Source organism: Bubalus kerabau, chromosome 14, assembly GCF_029407905.1.
Source record: "Bubalus kerabau isolate K-KA32 ecotype Philippines breed swamp buffalo chromosome 14, PCC_UOA_SB_1v2, whole genome shotgun sequence".
In the NCBI taxonomy this organism is placed as follows: Eukaryota; Metazoa; Chordata; class Mammalia; order Artiodactyla; family Bovidae; genus Bubalus; species Bubalus kerabau.
The window spans coordinates 33,515,035-33,539,246 of NC_073637.1; the positions used below are offsets into that span (position 1 = coordinate 33,515,035).

Sequence of the window (24,212 nt, forward strand, 5' to 3'; positions counted from 1 at the left end):
AGAGGGGTGATAACCACATGTAAAGGAACACATTATACATGTAAACTAAAGTACTAATAGTACAAGAGAATTTTGCTGACAAATCAACATACCACCACTACTATCAGCAGTAACATTAAAAACTGAGTATCTACATATCAGACTGAAAACACAAATGAGTGATTTTTCTTTAAAGGAGTTTAATGATCCAGGTGTATCAGAGCACAAACCTAGGACAGGACTACCCGAGCAGGTTCAGCAGACTGACAGGCGCAAGGGACACAGGGAAACCGGTGCACAAGTGTTTCACATGGTGAAGCCTGGGACTAGAAAGCCGACTACCAGGGGTATGACAGGAGAAGAAGAAACTAGAAGGGTCACGGGACCTTCACATGCTACCCTAAAGCTCAAAACATAGATCATGCCAGAAACTGAAAAGCTCTGGAAGATTCTGGGGGCCTAAACTGGGACCTTCAAAGTAAGAGTCTTCCCCTAGTGAACTCTCAGCATCTAATAATAAAGTTCCCTGAAATAGAATCTAAAAAGCCCAAATGAACTTCATCTTATCTGGAAAGCTCAAAAAATGACTTTTCCCAATGCTCTCAAGGTAAAAGTGAATGCGAAGTCGCTCAGTCACATCCGACTCTTCGTGACTCCATGGACTGCAGCCTACCATGCTCCTCCGTCCATGGGATTTTCTAGGTAAGAGTACTGGAGTGGGTTGCCATTCCCTTCTCCAGGGGATCTTCCCAACCCAGGGATCAAACTTGGGTCTCCCACATTGTAGGCAGATGCTTTACCATCTAAACCACCAGGGAAGTCAAGGTAAAAGGCTTCTGATTTTAAAAAGTACAGATAATGAATAACAAATTCAGTTCTTATAATTAATTACCTTTATTATTTGTAACTGAACTCCTTCATCTGTTTGAGGACCTTGGAAACAGCCACAAATTGTTTCAATAATTCTATCAATTAATTTTTTGCCTGGTGTTGTACTATCTGGAGCATTGCCAGTCAAGTGCCCATAAGCAATAAGTTTCTGAAACCAAGAAAGAAGATAAATATCCTGATTAAGCTAACAAATATATATATATATATATACACACACACACACACACACACACACAAACACACACATATACACTAATGAAATACACATTAAAATTATAATATACAAATTGATTATATGTTAAATTTTTTACACAAAAATATTAAGATATAGCAAAAGTCAAGGCTATACCAACTTTTCCTGAAGAAAGCTTTATTAGCTATAAACATGTAAAATCATTTACACTTGTAATAATCACAAAAACAGCAAAATAATGATAACAAAACCATCGGGCAATACTTTGACAAAGGCAGGCCTTAGAACTTGTCTCTGATGAGTTGTAACAACTCACTGCTTTCTATCCAAACATTACTGATACTGCTTTTGTGAAAGCTATCTTAACACACTCAAATGACCCAAATCTGTTTCCAAACTGGATCTGTGAATATGCTGAAACCCAATTTCCACACACTGGCCACAATGTATCACAGATTTGTTCATGTATCATTACCATTACAACCCTGGAAGGAAGGCCTTAGATATTATAATTTTAATTTTTCAGAGAAAACAAGGCCACAAATCAAATGAACTTATCCTTAACCTATCTTAACAACAAATCATATGGATATGATCTTTTCCACTCAATTGTTAGTTTAAAAGGTATAATCCCCAAACAGTGAAAATACCTGAAAAGAGAAGGACTGACTCTCTGGAGGTTTGTCTCACAAATATCTAAGAGAATCTGCATACACACGTGCGCACACGCATGTTTGTGTGTGTTAAGTAAAACAGGAAGACAGAAAAGAATTTTCTGATATAAATAAAGGTCAGTGCTAAAGTTTTGTAGTAAGTATAAATATTGAACTGTTAATATTAACCTACTGCTTTACATAAAACAGCAAGCATCTAGTAAAATCACTGCAAATAATGAAATATGCAAAATTACCAGCAGGTTAACTTTCATTATTAATAACCTTAGAAAACACTGCCTCTCACTAAGCTAACTAATGATTTGTTTACCTTTAACCTAGAAACATCTTTTTGCAACTACTGTTTCTCTTGAGTGTAAGAAACCATTTAGTTTCTTACCACAAAAAGAATAATCAAGGCTTTCACATAAAATGCCTGAGCTATTCATCAACTGTAATATATAGGAATACATTCAAATTGGAGGGTTTTTAGATAGTGCCATTTTATACATACCTGTAAACAATCTAGAGATGTACTGACTATGCGGGGACATTTGGACTGGCATGCCAATTCAAAGGGGAGGAAGTACTTGTCTGCTTCAATAAAATTTGTCTTTGATTTCACTGGTGGAAGGGTGCTTGATCCAGCTTTTGCTTCTCCGTGAGGAGGACTAAAGGAAAAACGAAGAGTTTGATTAGAATATCATATTCATCATCTTGATGATATTCTCACTCTAATTCCAGTTCTAAAAGGCACTGTGCTAAACCAATCTTCATTTTCTCGTATTTCATGAGGAAACCAAAGCCCAGAGAAGTTAAGTGATTTGCTACAGGTCATAAGCTAGTCATCAAAGCTATAACTAAACTCAAGAAAATTATTTAATTAAACAATTAATTTTTAAATTATATAGGTTACTAAATATTTAGTAATCTTTCTAAACATGAATCAGTCTTTAAGGAAAGACAAAGCATATCTTACAGTATTTCAGAAATACGCTTATTTATAAAATCTTTTTGTATTTGTAAGTACGTTTATAATATTTCTCAAAATCATTTTTTAAAAATTGATTTTATTATAAAGATCACATACAGAAAATCTGCCACATCCAAACAGAGATGACTACATTATTATTTTGCCAAGACTAATAAGTTTGCAAATTATTTTTACTGAAGGAAAAAAAAACCCACAAACCTCTGCTTTTCAGTTTCCGCTTTTATTTCCTCTGGTTGGGGGCAGGAGAAGAAAAGAAGCGTACATTAGAAAACTTGACAAGAGAAAGATCATTAACTAATTTGATTACAGGCTTTTTAATTTATAACTTCTATAAGATGTCGGGAAGAATACAATTTCAAAAAAAATCAGGTATTAAAACTCCGTTGCTGCCAAATGTATTAATTTACACAAATAATATAATTCTATAAGACTTATGAAGAACATACATTAACAACCACAAGAATAGGTACAAATGACAGATTACTAATTTTCAAAGCATTTCCTTTTCTCAAAGTAGTTTTTTCTTGGGGGAGGAGGGTCAAGTTAGTATTTGCATTAACCAAAGGCATTAATATTAAGAACAGAATAATATGTATACTGTATTCAAATGACAAAATATAAGGCACATGTGGGTGAGGAAAATAACTCAAGATACCCCCTTGGGATTATCTCAAGGCGATTATCAGGCCAGGACTATAAATTCTTGATCATGTACAGATGTGTTGATATTTAACCAATTTTTCTACTTATGACTATACAAGGCACTATAACATACACATGCCCAATTTAATGGGAAATTTCCCCTTTTGCTGTTTATATCCAATAGAGATGAGGTAAATGTGAGGAATTGTACCTGTCATAGAATAACCTTAAATTTAATAATAAATTGAGGAATCTGGTTAATTGATTAAACCTGTAGGAAATTTGTAAGAAAAGCATTCAAATATACCATTAATAATAACTATAGTTATTGAGTATTTATTATGGGATAAGCACTATTACGTTTTACATGGACTAACACATTTCTTAACTTGTAATAAATGCCCAGTAACACCTCATTCAAGGCAATTGCCTCTCTGACGAATCAGGGCTTGAAAAGAGTTTGCTTCAGGTTGGCCTTCAACAGTAGAATCGAGAAGTATAGTTGACCCTTGCACAAGGTGAGGGCTAAATTACAGTCAGCCCTCCACTTCTGCTGTTCCTCTGTATCCAGGATTCAATCTACCAAGGATGTGTGCTACTGCAGTATTTACTACTGAAAAATATCCATGTACATGTGAACTCACGCAGTTCAAATCTGCACTGTTCAAGTCTCAACTGTAAACTAATTAATTCTCAATTTTTAAAGGAAAAAAAACCCAGAAAAAACAAAATACTAAAGTATCAAATTAAGAAATAGTATACTCAAATTCAAAACCACTTGGTGCTTAACTGTGAAATATTTTCCCATTACAGTCAGACTCTTTACAAGGATGACCACAAACAGCAAAACCGTTCTGACACTGCTCTGGAAACACTAGGCGACGCAATTAGACAATACAGACGTGATAAAAGTCCTCACTCTTGAGCTGAAGTAAAACAAAAACCAGACGCTGGATTTGTTTGTTTTAAATATGTAGTCATAACACTTTAGTACTGAAATTCTTTCAGGAATCATTGTCTCTCTAGCCATTAACTCACCCTATCCCTTCACAACCATTTTTATACAATGTTTCTAAAACCTTAGAAACCACCACCATATTATATATAGAAGGAAAAGGTTAAAAATTGGAGGAAACAGGTCAGTGTAAATTAGCATAAAAAGTATAGATTTTAAAGTATTTTAAAAGAAACACAAGTTTTACTCTTTCGGGTACATTAGGTTACTGCAAACAAAGTATATTAAATTACCAGAACAGTTAATAAGGCACAGGACTTGTTTAATGAGCAGGAAAGAATGATTTATTAAAAAAAAAAAAAAGCTGATCACATGCAAGTTATGTACCTGGTTCCCCAAGTATATTCAATATTCTGTCTCATAATATGATTTCCATCAACTTGCTGAGCAGTTTTCTTTTCCCCCACTGACAGTACAATATAAACTTCAAAATGACATTTATACAGATTTCAAGAAATTCTATTAAAATGCATATGTATGATACATGTGATTTACATCTACCTCTCATGACATCACTTTACTTCTCATGACATCACTGTCTTACAGCTTACAGAGCAACAGCACTTACTCACTCAAAGCAAATTGATAATTTAAGGAAGTGAAGTCAAAGTTGCTCAGTTGTGTTTGACTCTCTGTGATCCCATGGACTATACAGTCCATGAAGTTCTCTAGGCCAGAATACTGGAGTGGGTAGCTTTTCCCTTCTCCAGGTGTTATTCCCAAACCAGGGGTTGAACCCGGGTCTCCCACATTGCAGGTGGATTCTTTACCAGCTGAGCCACAAGGGAAGCCCCAATCTAAGGAAAAGTGAAAATGAAGTTGTTCAATCTTGTCCAACTCTTTGCAACCCTACAAGGCTCCTCCATCCATGGAATTTTCCAGGCAAGAGTACTGGAGTGGGTTGCCATTTCCTTCTCCAGGGGATCTTCTCAACCCAGGGATCAAACCCGGATCTCCCGCATTGCAAGCAGACACTTTTTACGATCTGAGCCACCAGGGAAGCTCCCAATCTAAGGAAAGACAAAGCCAAATGAAGAGTCTGTAATAAACATATTAAAACTTACACGTCCAATGTACTGTCTCCTTCAGAGCAGTAACTGTGGGAGGTTATGCTTCGATTATCATAATACTGCCAGTATTCAAAAATATTTGTGGAATTCATTGCCTTCAGTTCTTTCCTGCCTGCTTCCTTCTTTTAAATGAATAATCTCATAGAAGGAAAAAAATCTCTAGAAAAGGAATCAAATTCTAACCACCAATTAACCACAAGTGGTTTGGAGCCAAGCATGAAGAATGGTATGTGACCTCAAAACAAAAGTTCTTAACTTCAGTGCTTCTGCAAACCATGGCAAATTGTCAGTTTGCAAGCAGTGTTTTAGAAAAAGTATGTAACTCTCATTAGATTCTGAAAGAAGTCTGTAACCCAGACTATAAAGATGATATAGGATTAATTAAAAGCAGTAATTTGGATCAACAATGACTAAAGATGACTATACATTTAAGCAATTTGAAACAAAACATTTCTAAAATACTACATAAATGTAAGGGATCGCTTTGAAAAATAACAAAGTATATATATTCTGTTAGGTTTACTTTTTCAAAGCCAATCCTATGACTTTAGCATCACATTTCAAACAGTTAAGGATTAAACAAAAATACAGGCATTAAATAGAATGTTACAGTATTTACGGAAGAGAGAGATAATGGCTTGAACAAAAGCTGTGACACCAGGGATGAGTAAATGTGATTCCATGGACATCATGGGAGGAAAAACAATGAAACAATCTCATTTATCTAGGAGGAGAAGGAGCAAGAAGAGAAGATGGGGCTTGCCTAACTGGATACTAAAGGTATCACTAATTTAGACACCAAACAGTTTTCTCGCTGTGCAGTAGTTGGGGTGAAGGTGCACGGGACAAGAGGAGGAAAATTTTGGTCGTATCTTGTTTTAAGCAATGGGGATGTTCAAGTGGCAGTATTCAGCAGGCACTCAGGTATATGAATTTGAAGATCAAGAAATAATGTGACAGACTGTATTTTCAAAAATAGTCACTATTTTATTTTCCACCCCCACATGCCCTTCTGCAGAGTGACCTTGCACACCTCACCAAGAGAAGACAGTCTAATTTCATCCTTCTTATGTATGGCTGGCCTCGGAAATTCATTCCTAACCAATAGCATACAGTGGAAGTGACAGGGAACACCACCAAGATTCAGGTCAGAAAAGGCCAAGCAGCTCCTGACCAATTCTCCTGGAATGCTGGGTCTCCAGACACCCACTCATGGAACACAAAGGCCCTGATGTGGGAAGTCCAAGCCACCGGGAAGCTGTATGTAAGTTGTTCAGTCAACAACACCAGTTGAGCCCAGCTTTCAAATCATCGCAGACCAGGCACCAGACACGCTGAGTGAAGAAGCCTCCCAAGGATTCCAGTTCTCTGCCATTCATATCTCCCCCAGCATTTGTGTCTTCTCACCTGAGACTCCCGATGCTGTGGAGCAGCAACATGGCTCACCTGAATTCCTGGAACACAGAGACTCTGAGCATAATAAAATGGTTGTTGAGTCACACCACTAAGTCTTGGACTGGTTTATCATACAGCAATAGGTAACTGGGCCTCCTTAGAAAAGGCTAAGGAGGCAGGAGGAGACTGGGATTTGAAATAACTCTGGCAAATGGGAGAGACAGCTAACTGAGGAGCACACACACACAAAAAGAAAACCTGCCAGGAATGTGGAAAGTTCCAGTGGATTCTGAGCAATTGGAGTCCAGGTGGTTAACAGGTATAAAAATGCAGCCTGGACTTCTACCCTTGTAATAGATTTAGCAGCCTCCTCAGGACTTGGAGGTCCTCTGCAAAATTCATTTACAAAATTATGACTAAATCATATATAAATAATTGATAGCTATGAAGTACAAAGTAATTTAAAACAGAAGACCAGTTGAAGTTTCTTTTTAGCACCCAGAAAACAGAAAGATAACTTTTTCTTACACTACTCCTCTCACCACCATCTTCCTTCCAATCTAAAGGCAGCAGAAAGATCTTATACTGTAAGATTTTATCAATCGCCATGGCTTACAATAAAAACTGTCACAGCTATCAATGCAATAATTTAAGTGCTCTTACACAGCTTAGAAAGTTTACTGATTATGTATGTGTATCATTTTGCCCTGAGCTAAGCTAAAATTTACCTTGCAGTCTTCTATAAAAGGAAACAAGCACCATAAACCAAACTGAGCAGTCCTTTATATTACCAAATTTGCTGCTGAATCTCAAATAAATGTTTTTGTATCACAGTCAAAACTAGATAGGAGTGGCTATTTTCTGAAATACAAAGGGAGAAGAACAGATTTTCATTCAAAAGCCAATAGTCCTGCCCTCTCCACGGAAAGCCAGCAGAGCCCCATTTGATACTATTGCTCCAGTGTGCGTGTGTGCTTAGTCGCTAAGTCGAGTCCAGCTCTTCTGTGACCCCAGTGACCACAGCCTGCCAGGCTCCCCTTTCCATGGAATTCCTTAGGCAAGAATACTGGAGTGGGTTGTCATTTCCTTCCCCACGGGATCTTCCTGACCCAGGGATCAAACACATGTCTCCTGCATTGACAGGAGGATTCTTGACCCACTGAGCTACCTGGGAAGCCCAATATGGTTCTGGAGGATGTGTCAAAAAGAAGGGCAAAATTCTGACTGCAAACATTCTAACTGTCCTCAATGGGTTGAATATTGGTGGAATTTTCAGAATAAAGGTGTAAAGTGAAATTGCCACCAAAAAACAGGAGAAGCCACCTAAGGGGGAGAGACGGGATGCTCCCACTTAAATGAAAACTGGACACAAGAGCCACAGTCAGCCTGCTGCTCCTGCTAAGTCGCTTCAGTCATGTCCGACTCTGTGCGACCCCATAGACGGCAGCCCACCAGACTTCCCCATCCCTGGGATTCTCCAGGCAAGAACACTGGAGTGGGTTGCCATTTCCTTCTCCAAGGCATGAAAGTGAAAGTGAAGTCGCTCAGTCGTGTCCGACTCTAGCGACCCCATGGACTGCAGCCCGCCAGGCTCCTCCGTCCATGGGATTTTCCAGGCAAGAGTACTGGAGTGGGTTGCCACTGCCTTCTCCGACCATCAGCCTACGATCACTCAAACTTACAATTCCCAAAGTTAACGTTTGAAAAGATTGTTCATTACTTGTAACAGAAAGGCACTATACAACTTTTAAATTTAGACCCTGATTTCTAGCCAAAGATTACATATACAGTAGACCCCCTCTCATGGTTCCCTTTCTGAAATTTCAATTACCCACAGTCAACTGCAGTCTGAAAATATTAAATGGAAAATTCCAGAAATAAACAGAAGTTTTAAACTGCATGACATGTGGAGCAGTGTGATGAAATCCTGTGCTAACCCACACCATTTGGTCCTGTTTGGTCCCATTAACGGCATGAACCATCCATCTCTTCAGAGTTTCCTGCTCTGACTTATTATTGTTCTTGGTTATCAGGATCAACAGTCACAGATGGTATCACAGTGCTGTGTTCAAGTAACCCGTATGTGACTGAAAAATGGCCCCAAAGTGCAAGAGCAGTGATGCTGGTAAAGAGTAGTTTTAGCTTCACTTAAAGTGCTTTCTTTTGGGCTTCCCATCTTCCCAACGCAGGAGATGAAAGGGACATAGGTTTGATCCCTAGAAGCAAGAGATGTGGGTTCCGTTCCTACGTTGGGAAGATCCCCTGGAGGAGGAAATGGCAACCCACTTCAGTAATCTCTCCCGAGAAATCCCATGGACAGAAGAACCAGGCGGGCTATAGTCCATGGGGTCACAAAGAGTAGGACACAACTGAGCACGCGTGCACGTAACTAAACGTAATTTCTTTAAGTGAAAAGGTGTAAGTTCTTGACTTAATAAGGAAAGAAAAAAACCTGAAGGCTGAGGTTGCTAAGATATTCGGTAAAAACGAACCTTCTACACACAAAATTGTGAAGAAAGAAAAAGAAATTTGTGTTAATTTTGCTGTCACACCTCAAACTGCAAAAGTTACAGCCATAGTGTGTTAAGTGCTTAGTTAAGATGGAAAAGGCGTTAAATTTTTACAATAAGATATATTTAGAGAAAGAGACCATATTTACTAATCTTATTACCTTATATTGCTTTAATTGTTCTATGTTAATTGTTCATAATTTACTGTACTTAAAACTGTATCATAGGTATGTATGTTTAGGTAAAAACACAGTATACAGATGGTTCAATAGCTACCCACTGTTCCAAGCATCCACTGGGGATTTTGGAACATTCCCTGCAGACATGGCATACTACTGAAATTTATCTTCTCTAATGTACTTAAGTAAATCTTCCATGGTAAATAACTTAAAAGTAGGAATGAAAAATTCTAATAGACTGAAACTGTTTCTTCAATGTGTGGTACATCAATAAAACTGAGGTTAATGAGAAATGTCTTCTAAGATAATGAAAATTGATTAGCTCACCAAAATCACACAAATACAAACAAGTCTAATAAACAACAAAAATATCTTGTATTTGTGTAGCATGTTACAATTTACCAAAAAGTTCTACATACATATTAATTCTTAGAACAGCAGACAGTACTGCCAACATGTCCATTTTACAGATTAAATAACCTGAATAAAAAACCTGAAGTGACTTACCCAAGATGACAAGAAGGATTTAGAATGATTTAAGTATGACTTTGCTATGGAATAAGCCTAAATCAAAGGACTAAATTTCAATGACATATTAATTTAAAAAGAATATTAACTTTAGAACAACACTGTTTTTATAATTTTCCAATGTGCCCATGCAAGTTCTAACAAAACAATAAACCACTGTGCTGCCTGTTAATTCAGAAATAGAAAAAAAATCGTATTTTGAAAATCAAAATTAGAAATGTAATTAGAATAGTAAATATTTCAACTCAATAATTCTTTCCATTTCCAGGCTTCATGTATAAAATACAAAATAAAAAATCTCAATAGAATTCAGATCAAGTGCCTGTCTAATGACACTAAAGGGATAAATATAAAGGTGAGCCAAATTTAAAGAAAACTAAGACAAAATAAACTCTTAGTGAAATCATGAATTATGAACATGGTCCTTTAACAGAACTAAATATTTGGACAGAAAGGAATGCAGCGGCCGTCTTCGATCAACAACTTGCAGTGGCTACAGTGAAAATCAACAAGAACAGTTATTGTTCTCAGTGTTAACATCCCTACTGGTAAATAAACAATCGACATTTCATAGATTCTGCTCAAAGGAAGATATGCAGAAGCCACAGCTATGGGATCACGGAAAGAATACTGCACTTGTGGAAGTCAGGGCCTTGAGTTCTATTTCAACTTGGCTGCATAAGCAAAATACAGTAGCAAGAAATGGGTTAGAAGCCCCGAAAGATTGAGAGTCAAACCCCAGGTCTGCCACTGTATGACCTTTCTAAACTTGAGTTTATAGACTTTTCAAACAGGCAAAATAATATTTAGATTTCTATCTCGTAAGAATGGGGCTTCCCCAGTGGCTCAGCAGTAAAGAATCTGCCTGCCAATGCAGGTGACAGGGGTTTGATCCCTGGGTTGGGAAGATGCCCTGGAGAAGGAAATGGAAATGCACTCTACTATTCTTGCATTGGATATCCCATGGACAGAGGAGCCTGATGGGCTATGGTCCATGGGGTCACAAAAGTGTTGGACACGACTAAGCAACTAAACAACCACTCATAAGAATATTAGGAGCATCTAGGAAGTGTGATGGAGAAGGCAATGGCAGCCCACTCCAGTACTCTTGCTGGGAAAATCCCATGGACGGAGGAGCCTGGTTGGCTGCAGTCCACGGGATCGCTAAGAGTCGGACACGACTGAGTGACTTCACTTTCACTTTTCACTTTCATGCCTTCGAGAAGGCCATGGCAACCCACTCCAGTGTTCTTGCCTGGAGAATCCCAGGGACAGGGGAGCCTGGTGGGCTGCCGTCTATGGGGTCACATAGAGTCGGACACGACTGAAGTGACTTAGCAGCAGCAGCAGGCAACCACCCAAGCTTAATTTTATGAAAGCATTTCATAAATGTATACAAGCATACCTCAGAGATCCTGGAGGGTTCAGTCCCAGACCACTGCAATACAGCAAGTATCGCAATAAAGGCACACAAATGTTTGGTTTCCAGGGCCTATAAAAGTTATGTTTATACTATACTGTAATCTATTAAGTGTGCCATAATAGAATTATGCCTTAAAAACATGCCCATACTCTAATTAAAAAATACTTCGGGGGAATCCCCTGGTGATCCAGTGGTTATGGTTTTGTGCTTTCAACTCACAGGCACAGGTTCCATCCCTGGTCTGGAAACTAAGATCCTGAAAGCCAGGCGGTGTGGCGCCGCCCCTCCCAAAACAAAACAAAAAATATTTTATTGCTAAAAAATACTATCAATCATTCAAACCTTCACCTTGTGGAGGGTCTTGCCTTGGAGTTGATGGCTGCTGACTGATGAGGGTGGGGGTTGCTGAGTGGGGTGGCTACGGCAATTTCTTAAAATAAGACATCAGTGAAGTCTGCCACATCAATTGACTGTTCCTTTCAGGAACAATTTCTCTGTAGCATGCAATGCTATTTTACAGTGTTTTACCCACAGTAGAACTTTCAAAATTGGAGTCAATCCTCTCAAAATCTGCTGCTGCAGATTCAAAATCAACAAAATTTATGTTATATTCTAAATCCTTTGTTGTCATTCCAAAAATCTTCACAGCATCTTCACCAGGAATAGATTACACCTAAAGAAACTACTTTCTTTTGCTCATCCATAAAAAGCAGCTCCTCTTCTGTTAAAGCTTTATCACAGACTGCAGCAATTCAGTCACATCCTCATGCTCCATTTTTAATTCTACTTCTCTTGCTATTTCTACCACATCTGCAGTTACTTCCTCCAATGAACCCTCAAACTCCTTAAAGTCACTCATGAGGGTTGAAATCAACTTCTCCCAATCTCCTGTTAATGTTAGTATTTGATCTGCTCCCATGAATCAAATGTTAATGGCATTTAGAATGGTGGACCCTTTCCAGAGATTTTCATTTACTCTGCCCAGAAACATCAAAGGAATCACTATTACGGCAGGTATAGCCTTACAAAACATATTTCTTCATTAATAAGACTTGAAAGTGAAAATTACTTCTTGATCTGTGGGCTGCAGAATGGATAATGTGTTATTAACAGGCATGAAAACATGAATCTCGTTGTACATCTCCAACAGAGCTCTTCGGTGACCCGGAATACTGTCAGTGAGTAGAAATACTTTGAAAGGAATCTTTTGTCTAACCAGTAGGTCTCAACAGTGGGCTTAAAATATTCAGTAACCCTGCTGTAAACAGATATGCTATCATCCAGGCTTTGTTGCTGCATTGACCGAGCACAGGCAGAAGAGTCTTAGCATGGTTCTTAAGGGTGCTTAGGGCTTTCATAATGGCAAATGAACACTGGCTTCAACTTAAAGTCACCAGCTGCATTAATTAGCCCCTAACTACAGAGTCAGCCTGTTTTTCAAAGCCTTGAAACCAGTCACTGACTTCTCCTCTCTAGCTATGAAAGTCCTAGATGGCATCCCAGGGCCTATAAAAGTTATGTTTATACTATACTGTAATCTATTAAGTGTGCCATAATAGCGTTATGCCTTAAAAACATGTCCATACTCTAATTAAAAAATACTTTGGGGGAATCCCCTGGTGATCCAGTGGTTATGGTTTTGCTGTTTCATTGATACTGAAATACAAGGCTGTTTCACTGATACTGAAAAGTTGCTTTTTAGGGCAGCCACCCTCATTAGTGATCTTAGCTAGATCTTCTGGAAACTTCTGCAGCTTCTACAGCAGCACTTCCTGCTTCTCCTTGCCCTTTTATGTTCTAGAGACAGCTTTTCTTAACCCTCATGAACCAATCTTTGCCAGCTTCAACCTTTTCTTCTGCAGTTTCCTTACCTCTCTTAGCCTTTAGAGAATTGAAGAAAGTTATGGTTCTTTATTACATATAAAATAGCTAGTCAGGACCTAGCACAGGTAACTGTAACTCAATCCTCTGTAATGACCTAAATGGGAAAAGAATGTAAAAAAGAGTGGATCGGGGCTTTCCTGGTGACTCAGCGGTAACAAATCCACATGCCAGTGCAGGAGACATGGGTTTGATCCCTGATCAGGGAAGATCCCACATGTCACAGAGCAACTTTGAGATAAAACAAATTGCTCTTCTTGTAAAAAAGAAAATCATCTTATTCTTGAGTCCTTTTTAAGTCTCCCATTTCACAGTGTACTCTTTCATTTTAACAATTAAAAAAATTTTTTTATTACTGAAAATTCCAAACACATTTGACAGTAGAGGATAATATACCGAATCCCGTGTCCCATTATCTACTTTCAACAATGACCATACTCCATTTATACCCTCCACCCACTTCACGCTCCCCTCCCCAATGAGTTCAGTTCAATGGTACACAAATTCCAGGCATACCATTTAATCTATAAACACTTCAGTGTGAAGTTACCTTTAAAATGTCTTTTAAAATATAATTTTAAAAGTAACCATGATCAGTTCAAAAAATCTGGAAAATATAGGAAAGTATAAAGAAGAAAAAAAACACCAACCATGATCCCACAATATAGATATAAATCTAGTTAACACTATACTGTAGAATATTTTGAGTAATCTTTTTATTAAAGTATAATATATATGGTGGACAGTATATAAGTGTTATAAAAGACTCTGTGGGAGAGGGAGAGGGTGGGAAGATTTGGGACAATGGCATTGAAACATGTATAATATCATGTATGAAACGAGTTGCCAGTCCAGGTTCGATGCACGATACTGGATGCTTGGGGCTAGTGCACTGGGACGACCCAGAGGGATGGTATGGGGAGGGAGGAGGGAGGAGGGTTCAGGATGGGGAACACATGTATACCTGTGGCGGATTCATTTTGATATTTGGCAAAACTAATACAATTTTGTAAAGTTTAAAAATAAAATTAAAAAAAAAAAGAGTTATAAGCTCAATAGACTCTCCTTCTATAATAGTAAAGGGTAACTGTCACTTTACTTTGAAAACTCAATGACTTAAACTCAAATGACTTAAACAACTATTTTAATATTATGCAGATACTTAGTTTTGTAAATAAATTGTATATACATTCTTCGAAAATCACAATATAGGGGGTAAGAACTTCACATTTATTGACTATATATACTATCTCATTTAATTCTATAATAACTATGAAGGAGGCACTACAGATGAACAAAAGAGATCCAAAGAAACGAAATTGGTCTCAGAGCTAATAACAAAATCCAGATTAAAAATTGCCTATCTGGGTTTTTTTCCAGCACACCATGAAATCTAGCTGAACACTATTAAAAAAAAAAAAAAAAAAGAGAATGCTGGTCCTTCTCTCTTATTCTATGATTACTTGTTTTTCTGCTTTTTTATACAACATTCACGGCTACCATAGACAATTTAAACAGTAATATTATTTTTATAAAAGAGTAGCTTAAGTAAAAGAACTACATTTGTGTGCATTACTGCAGAAAGCCTTAGGAGGTCACCAAAGTTAAAAAGAGAGACGTCTAATAACCAAGCAACTCAAGTTTGTTTAGAATTTTGTGCTTATTAACAACTTCTACTATTAAAGGCTTTTATTATCTTTCTAAAACTAAGACTGATGTTAAAAGAGACAAATATATGAACTCTTACCTTATACCATATGCAGAAATTAACTCAAAATGGATCAAATATCTAAATGTAAAAGCTAAAACTCGTAGAAAAAAATATAAAAGAAAAGCTTCATGACACTGGATTTGGCAATGATTTGTTGGATATGATACCAAAAGCACAGGAAACAAAAGTAAAAATAAATTAGACTACATAAAAACTAAAAACTGTGCATCGAATAATATAATCAAGAGAGTGAAGAAGTAGTTTAAGGAATGGGAGAGAATATTTGCAAATCATTTATTTAAGAGTTAATACCCAGAATATATAAAGAACTTCAACAACCAAAACTCTGACTTAAAAGTGGGCAAAGGACTTGAACAGACATTTCTCCAAAGACAAATGGCCAACAAGAACATGACAAGATGCTCAACATCACTAATCATCAGGGAAATGCAAACAGAAACCCCAATGAGATACCACTTCACAGCCATCAGAATGACTACTGTCAAAAAAAAACAGGTAGCAAGAGGTGAGGAGGTGGAGAAATTGAACTCCGTGTGCACTGTTTGGGGGAATATAAACTGGTATAGCTGCTTACTGAAAACAGTATGACAATCCCTCAAAACACTTAAAATATAATATGATCGAGTAATTTCACTCCTGAGTATATACCCCAAATAATTAAAAGCAGGGTCTTAAATATTTGTACATCCAGGTTCACAGGGGCATTATTCACAATAACCAAAATGTGGAAGCAACCCAAGTTTCATCAACCGATGAAGGATAAGCAGAATGTGGTTGACCCATGAGCAATTAAGGGGTTAGGGGCACCAACTTTCTCCACTCAGTGGAAAATTTACAAGCAACTTAGAGTCAGATAAGTTGACTGATGTAGCTATAATTCTTCCAGACCTGCGATTCCTCCCTATCCGTGGTTCCAAATCTGTAGGTTCAACCAACTGTGGCTCATGTAGGTCTGTAGTATTTACCAATGATAAAAAAACCACGTATATGTGGACTCTTGTAGTTCAAACCTATGTTGTTTTAAGGGTCAACTGCACATACAGTGGACCATTATTACGCCTGATAAAGGAAGGAAATTCTGACATGTGCTACAAACATGGATTAACCTTGAAGACGTTACGCTTTGTGAAATAAACCAGTCATAAAAAGACAAATACTGTATGAGTTCATTCATAAGAAGAACCTAGAGTAATCAAATTCATAAAGACAGAAAGCAGAATAAACAATAGCTGCCGGGGACTGGGGGAAAGGAGGCAGAGTGGAAAATCTGTTCAGTAGTAATAAGCATTAGTTTTGCAAGATGAAGAAAATTCTGGAGATGAGCTGCACAACAATGTGAATGTACTTAAGATTATTTAACTGTACCACACTTAAAAATGGCTAAGATGGAGAGTTCCCTGGTGGTCTAGGGTTAGGACTTGGTGCTTCACTGCTGTGGCCCAGGAGTCAATCCCAGGTCAGCGAACTTAAGGTCCTGCAAGCTGTGTAGTACAAACAAACAAACAAACAAACAAACAAAAAAAAAAAAAACAAAAAAAAAGGTTAAGATGAAAAATTTTATGATATGTCTATTTTTTCACAATTATAAAGAGAAAAGACTCACAGATCATTTGTTTTGGCCAAGATGGAATAAGCCCTATTCCTTGCCAGTCCTCCCACTTACAACTAAAAAATCCTAGGGTACATAATACAACACACAAAGGAAGACTGAATGGTAGAAAGAAGGCAAAATGCCTCAGGGACCCTGGGACTTTTGGAGCAGCACAGTGAACTCCCTGGGTTTCTCTGAGTCTCCCATACATCCTTAATGGCATGCTGAAGAAGCCTCCAACCTGTAACTGCCAACAGGCACATATCAAAAACAAACGAAAAACACCCTCAAGAAAAGCCCTGTCTCTCTAGCCAAAGGACAGGGAAAAGCAGCCAACAGAACAGAAAACTTTCCGTTAGTATGTGCCCAATTTTAACCAAAGACTAAAGGAAAAAACTACCCTGCAGTGCCAGTGAGGCAAGTTGGACTTATGGTCCCATCTGGTGTCAGTGAGGCAGGACAAGTGACCCTGAGCTTTTCCCACTAAGGTGATGCCAGTGGGGCAGTTAAACTCTAATCCCACAAGACAGCAAAAAGGCAGGATGAAGCGATGCATGGTGATGCTAGCTTGGCAATCCTCCTTCCCAACAGGGATAGTGTCAGAAGGGTCCAGTGAGGGAGAGCTGAATTTCAACTCCCAGCCCAGCAGCAACTAGACAGTTTAAGTAGGCCCTTTGTTTTCATCTACTCTGGTGCTGCCTGAACCTGTGTACACTACACCTAAACTGGGGGACTGCAAAGCGAGCCTTACACAGGATCCAGAATCTCACAACATAACACAGAAACACCCAGAATACAACTGAAAATCATCCATCATACCGAGTACCAGGAAAATCTTAAATTAACTTCAATGAGCAAATAGAATTGACAGGTGCCAATCCCAAGCGACACAGATATTTGACTTATCTAACCAGAATTTAGGGCTTCCCTGGTGGCTCAGATTCCAAAGAGAATCTGCCTGAACAGAGAGAGTGGCGTTCGATCTCTGGGTCAGGAAGCTCCCCTGAAGAAAGGACTGGCTACCCACTTCAGTATTCTTGCCTGGAGAATTCCATGGACAGAAGAGTCCAGCAGGCTACAATCCATGGGGTTGCAAAGGAGCTGGACATAACTTGAGCGACCGACTCACACAAACACATACTACCAAGATTTTAAAGTGGCCATCATTTAAAACAAAAACAGAGGAGGGGGCCAAAAGAGTACAGATAACCACGGAACAACATGGGCTTGAACTGCACAGGTTCACTTATACGCAGATTTTTTTTTTTTCCAATAAATGCTATGGTACTACACTATCCATGTTTTGTTAAATCCATGAATAGGGAACTGTGGATACAAAGGACTGACTATAAAGCCACACATAAAGATGCCTGCACACAGCAGTGAAGAGACTGGTGCCCCAGCCCCCACAATGTTCAAGGCTCAGCTGTATATGAAGAAGTCAAGGATGAAATCTTCCAAATGTGGCAAAATGTGCAAACCATAGATTCAAGAAGCTAACCAAATCCAAACAGGATAGGGATTAAAAGGAACCCATGCCAAAACGTATCATAATCAAACTTTACAAAATTAAATACAAAGAAAAAATCTTTAAAGCAGGCTAAAAAAAAAGACATATTATCTGCAGAGGAACATGATTCAAATGACAGTGGATTTCTCATCAGAAACTAGGGAGGCCAGTATTTGAAGGCAGTGTCACATTTTCAAGAGCTGAAAGAAAAGAACTGTCACCCAGGGTTCCATATTCAGTAAAACTATCAATGAAGGTAAAACCAAAATCTTCTCAGAAAAAGAAAAAAGAAAGTTGTCACCACTAGATCTACCCTAAAAGTTCAACTGAAAGAAAAACTGAAATGGAATTCTAAAAATCTGTTCAAGCAACCCAAATGAAGGCAGGAAAAGTGACACATGGGGGGGGGGGGAGGGGAAGGAATAACAAAAAGCAAAAATAAAAGGCAGAATTAAGTTCTAACATAACAGTATTACATTAAATGTAAATGGTCTAAACATAACAATTAAAGACAGTTTGGAAGACTAGATTCAAAAAGTATGAACTAACTATATGCTATCTACATCAAACTACTTCAAATATGATGATACAAGTAGGTTAAAGGTAAACGAATACAAAAGATATACCATATCAACTCTAATTGAAAGACAGCAGGAATGATTATATCAATACCAGACAAAGTACTGACAGAACAAAAAAGAAAACGACCAGGAACAAAGGACATACATTACATAATGGTAAGAGAGTCTAATACAAGAGCACATAGCAATCCTACATGCACATGCAACAACAAAATCTATAGTATCAATTGAAGACTTCAACACCCCACTCCCATCAGAACTACTAGACAAAAACTTCAAAGATACAGAACTAAACAATACCATTAATCAACAGGATCTGAACTTATAGAACACTCTCCTCAACAACAGAAGAATACATTCTTTTCAAATGCCCATAAATATTCACCAAGACACTCCATATTCTAGGTCATAAAATAAACTTCGACAAATTTAGAACAGAAATTATACAGAATATATTATCTGGCCACAATGGAATAAAACTAGAAATGAATGGGGATAACAGTAAATTTTCCAAACACCTGGAAATTAAGTAATACACTTCTAAACAATCTAAGGGTCAAGAAGTGCAGAGTGAAATTTTAAAAATACAGAAACTAAATAAAAGCAAAACTACAACAAATACATTTGTGGGACACAGCTAAAATGTACTGAGAGGGAGATTTACAGCTGTGAATGTTTACATTAGAAAAGAAGATCAAGTGGAAGTTATTCCTGGGATGCAACGATAGTTCAACATACCAAAATCTGTAAGACATAGCACATTAACAAAATGAAAGATAAAAGCCATATCATTTCAAGACATGCAGGAAAAAATGGACAAAATTCAACATTCTTTCATGGTAAGAACTCAAGAAAGTGGATATAGAAGGAATGTACTCAACATAATAAAGACCATATATGATAAGCCCCCAACTAACATCATAATCAATGGTGAAAAGCTTTTCCTCTAAGCTCAAAAATAAGATAAGGATATCCTTTCTTGCCAACTCCATTCAACATAGTACTGGAAACCCTAAGCTAGAGGTAACAGGCAAGAAAACGACATAAATAAAGGGCATCCAAAATGGAAAGGAAGAAGTAAAATTGTTCATTTCCAGATGACACACTCTTATATAGATAATCCCAAAGATTCCACCCAAGAACTGCCAGAACTAATAACAGAAATCAGTAGTTGCAGGGTACAAAAATCAATATTCAGAAGTTAGCTGCATTTCTATACACCAACAATGAACTATCTGAAAGAGAATTTTCTAAGAAATCAACCCCATTTACAATGACCTCAAAAAATACAATAATCAGAAATAATCAAGGAGGTGAAAGATCCATACACTGAAAACTGTAAGACACTGATAAAAGAAACTGAACACAAACCAACAAAAAGATACTCCACATTCATGGACAGAAAAAATTAAATATCATTAAAATGTCCACACTACCCAAAGCAATCCAGAGTCAATACAATGTCTATCAAAATTCTAATGGCATTTTTCACAGAAGAAGAAGACAATCTTGAAATATGTATGAACTCACAAAAGACCCTGACTAGCCAAAGCAATCTTGAGAATGAAGAACAAAGCTGGAATCATCATATTTCCTGAACTCAAACTATATTATAAAGCCATAGTAATCCAAGAAGTATGGCATTGGCATAAAAACAGACACACAGATCAAAGAAACAGAATTCAGGCTCCAGAAATAAACCCATTCATAAACTATGGTTAATGAATCTTCTACAAGGTTCCAAGAATATACAATGGGGAAAGGAATAGTCTCTTCAAGTAACTGGTGTTGGGAAAACCTAGTGAACCATATTCAAGAAGAAAGAAGCTGGACCCTTGTCTTAACACCATACACAAAGATCAACTCAAAATGGATTAAAGACAAACACAAGACATGAAACTATCAAATTCCTAGAAGAAAACAAAGAGTAAGCTTCTTGACACTGGCCTCATCAATGATTTTTTGAATTTGACATTGAATTCTGTTGCAAAGGCAACAAAAGCAAGATAAAAAAGTGAGACTATATGAAACTAAGAAGCTTCTGCAGAGCAAAGGAAACCATCAATAAAATGAAAGCAACCTATGGAACGGGAGAAAATATTCACAAATCACTTACCTGATAAGGGTTTAATATCCAAAATAGACAAGGAACTCATACAACTCAACAACAAAAAAATAGACAATTCAATTAAAATGGGCACAAGACCTGAATAGAAATTTTTCCAAAGAAGACATACAAACAGCCTACAAGTAAGAGAAAAGGTGCTCGATATCACTGGTCAATCAAATGTGCTCATCATCAAAATCACAATGAGATACTACTTCATATCTGTTATGGTGTCCACTATCAAAACTACAACTGATAACAAATGCTGGCAAGGAAGCAGAGAAAAGGAAACCCTAGTAACCTGTAGGTGGGAACGCAAACTGGTACAGTGACTAGGGAAACAGTATGAAGGTTCCTCAAGAAATCAAAAATGGAATTATTGTATGATCCAGCAATTCTACTTCTGGGTATACATCCAAAGGAAACAAAATCATTATCTCAAAGAGGTATCTGTTCTCCAAGTTCATATTACTTGTAACAGCTAAGATATAGAAACAACCTAAGTGTCTGTCCATCAACAGGTAAATAGACGAAAAAGACATGGCATATAAATGTAATAAAGTATCATTCAGCTTTGCAACAACATGAATAAAGCTGGAAGGCACATGCTAAGTGAAATAAGCCAGACAGAGAAAGACCAATATTGCACAGTATCACTTACATGTGGAAAAAATACTCAACTCACAATTAGAGAGAGGAGCCACAATTACAGGTGGCTGCCAAGGGCTGAGGCAAAGAGGGAAAGCTTGGTAAAAGGGTACAAATTTGCAGTCATAAGATGAATGAAGTATCAAGACCTAATATATAATGAGGTAAATACAGCTGATAACACTATATAGTATAAATCTGCTAAGAGTAGAACTTAAGTATTCTTGCCAATCAACTTCAGCATTTTTATAATAGAGATAAGTTCTCAAATCTCACCTCTCACCTTAAGGAGAAGCAGAATAAACCTAAACCCAACTGTCACTTCACTTTCACAGCTGAAAGAAATGAAGATATGAAGAAATCAATGAAATTGAAAACAGGAAAAAAATGAATGAAAAAGCTGGTTCTCTGAAAAGATTTAATTAACAAACCTCCAGCAAGACTGAAACAAAAAAAGACACAAATTACCATCAGAATCCAAAATAAGAGTATCACTACAAATACCAGACATTAAAGGGATTAGCACAAACAACTCTATACGCGTAAATTCAACAATTGAGATCAAACAGACCAATTTCTCAAAAAGGTACAAACTACCACAACTCACCCAACATGAAATAATTTGAATAGCTCTACAACTATTAAAGATACTGAATTTCTAGTTTAAAAACAACCACAAATGAAATCTCCAGGACCAGATGTTTTCACTGGAGAATTCTACCAAATACAGAAAAATGGACACCAATTCTCTACCCTCTCCTTCAGAAAATGGAACAGGAGAGAACACTTTTCAATTCATTTTATGAAGTCAGTATTAACCTGATGATAAAACTGGACTGCTGTATAATTAACAATTTGGCTGGCTTTTGTCCCTAGTGCTGGAAAGAAGAAAGTCTCTAACCCCTTGGAATTTCCCAGTTAAAGGACTATCTTTTTTGGAGCGGGGGTGGGGGGAGTGAGGGGGGCCTGCACTGTGCCACATGCAGGATCTTGGTTCCCAACCAGGGATTGAACCCATGACCCCTGCAGTGGAAGTCCCAAAGGAGTATCCATTTTATTCATGATTGGCCTAAGGGCAGTTTCAGGATACCTGCTAGTCACACTGGAAAGATCAACTAAGATCAGTCATGTGATCTCATGACTGCAGACTGGGTTCAATCGTGTGGCTACACAATCAATCATGCCCATGAAATGAAGCCCCGACAAAAACCCTGGACACCCAAAGCTGGGGGTGAGTTTCCCTGGTTGGTGATACACACTGACGTGGCAGAGGGTGGTGCATCCTAAAGCCATGAAAGCTGTGCAATTGGGGCTCTGCCAGAGCTCACCCCAAGGGACTCTTAGACTGTCCTGATTTGCATCCTTTCTAATAAAACTAAGTGCACGTTTACAATCCTAAGTAAAGCACTTTTCTGAATTCTGTGAGCTGTTCTGGCAAATCTAAGGGGACAGTGGGAACCCCCAATTTGTAGCCAATTGGTTAGAAGCACAAATGGCCTGGACACTGTGGACACTCTTAAATGAGGCATTTTGTGGAGGACAGTGCCCCTAACCTGTTAAATCTGACCTGATCCCAGGTAGGCAGTGTAAGAATTACACTGCAAGGACAGTACAGAAAAAGAAAATAGAGAGCAGTATCACTCATGAGTAAAAATATCAAAATCCTCAACAAAATATTAGCAAATAAAACAACCTGTTCTAGAAACCTGTATGTGCTAAGTCGTTTCAGTCATCTCTTGAGTCTTTGCAACCCCATGGACTATATAGCCTGCCAGGCTTCTCTGTCCATGGGATTCTCCAGGCAAGAATATGGAGTGCGTTGCCATGCTCTCCTACAGGGGATCTCCCCACCGAGGAATCAAACCTGTGCCTCTTATGTCTCCTGCGCTGGCAGGCGTGTTCTTTGCCACTAAGCACCACCTCGGAAGCCTCAGCAACCTACAGAAACCTATAGGAAGAATTATACATCATGATCGACCAATGACAAAGTCAACCAATGTAATCTACCACATAAACAGGCAAAAGAAGAAAAATCACATGATCAAATCAATTGATGCAGAAAAAGCATATGACAAAATTCAACATCCATTCATGATTAAAAAGAAACTCTTAGAAACCTAGCAATAGAGAAACTTCAAGAAGTAACTATAAAAAACTTACAGCTAACATCAAGTTTAATGGTGAAAAATTGAATGCTTTCCCCGAAGATCTGGAACAAGGCAAGAATGGCTACTGTCACCATTTCTATTCAACATTGTACCAAACATCCCAGTCAAGTCAATAGTACAAGGAAAAGAAATAAAAGTCACACAAATTGTATAGAAATAGATAAAAATGTTCTTATTCACAAATGACATAGTTATCTTAAAAAAAAAAAAAAAATCCCAAGAAATCTGGAAGAAAAACGCTTAGAACTTTTAAGTGCATTTATTGTGCAAAGTTTAAACACAAAAAAATAAATCAAATTTCTATATACCAACAACTGGAAACCAAAACTGAAGAAACTATACTATTTATAATAGCTCTCCCCAAAATAAAATTCTTAAGTATAAACCTAACAAAACAAGTACAGGATGTATACTGAAAGAAATCAAAGAAAAACTAAATAGGAGAGATGCATCATCATCATGGATTAGAGAACTCAAAACAGTAAAGGCTGTCAATTCTCTCCAAATTGGTCCACAGATTTA

The 24,212-nt window shown here is 37.7% G+C and overlaps 1 protein-coding gene across 4 annotated transcripts in view; it reads right to left on the reverse strand.

Annotated features, from left to right (window-relative positions):
• The window catches only part of ARFGEF1 (ADP ribosylation factor guanine nucleotide exchange factor 1), a 162,239-nt gene that overhangs the window by 81,684 nt on the left and 56,343 nt on the right, over positions 1-24,212 (reverse strand). For all 4 annotated transcript variants that reach the window (XM_055546164.1, XM_055546163.1, XM_055546165.1 and 1 more), the window contains 3 exons: positions 2,909-2,939; positions 2,231-2,387; positions 872-1,018 (listed from right to left, as the gene is read on the reverse strand). In XM_055546164.1, the coding sequence (XP_055402139.1) occupies positions 872-1,018; positions 2,231-2,387; positions 2,909-2,939 (335 nt within the window). The remainder of the gene's footprint in view (positions 1-871; positions 1,019-2,230; positions 2,388-2,908; positions 2,940-24,212) is intronic.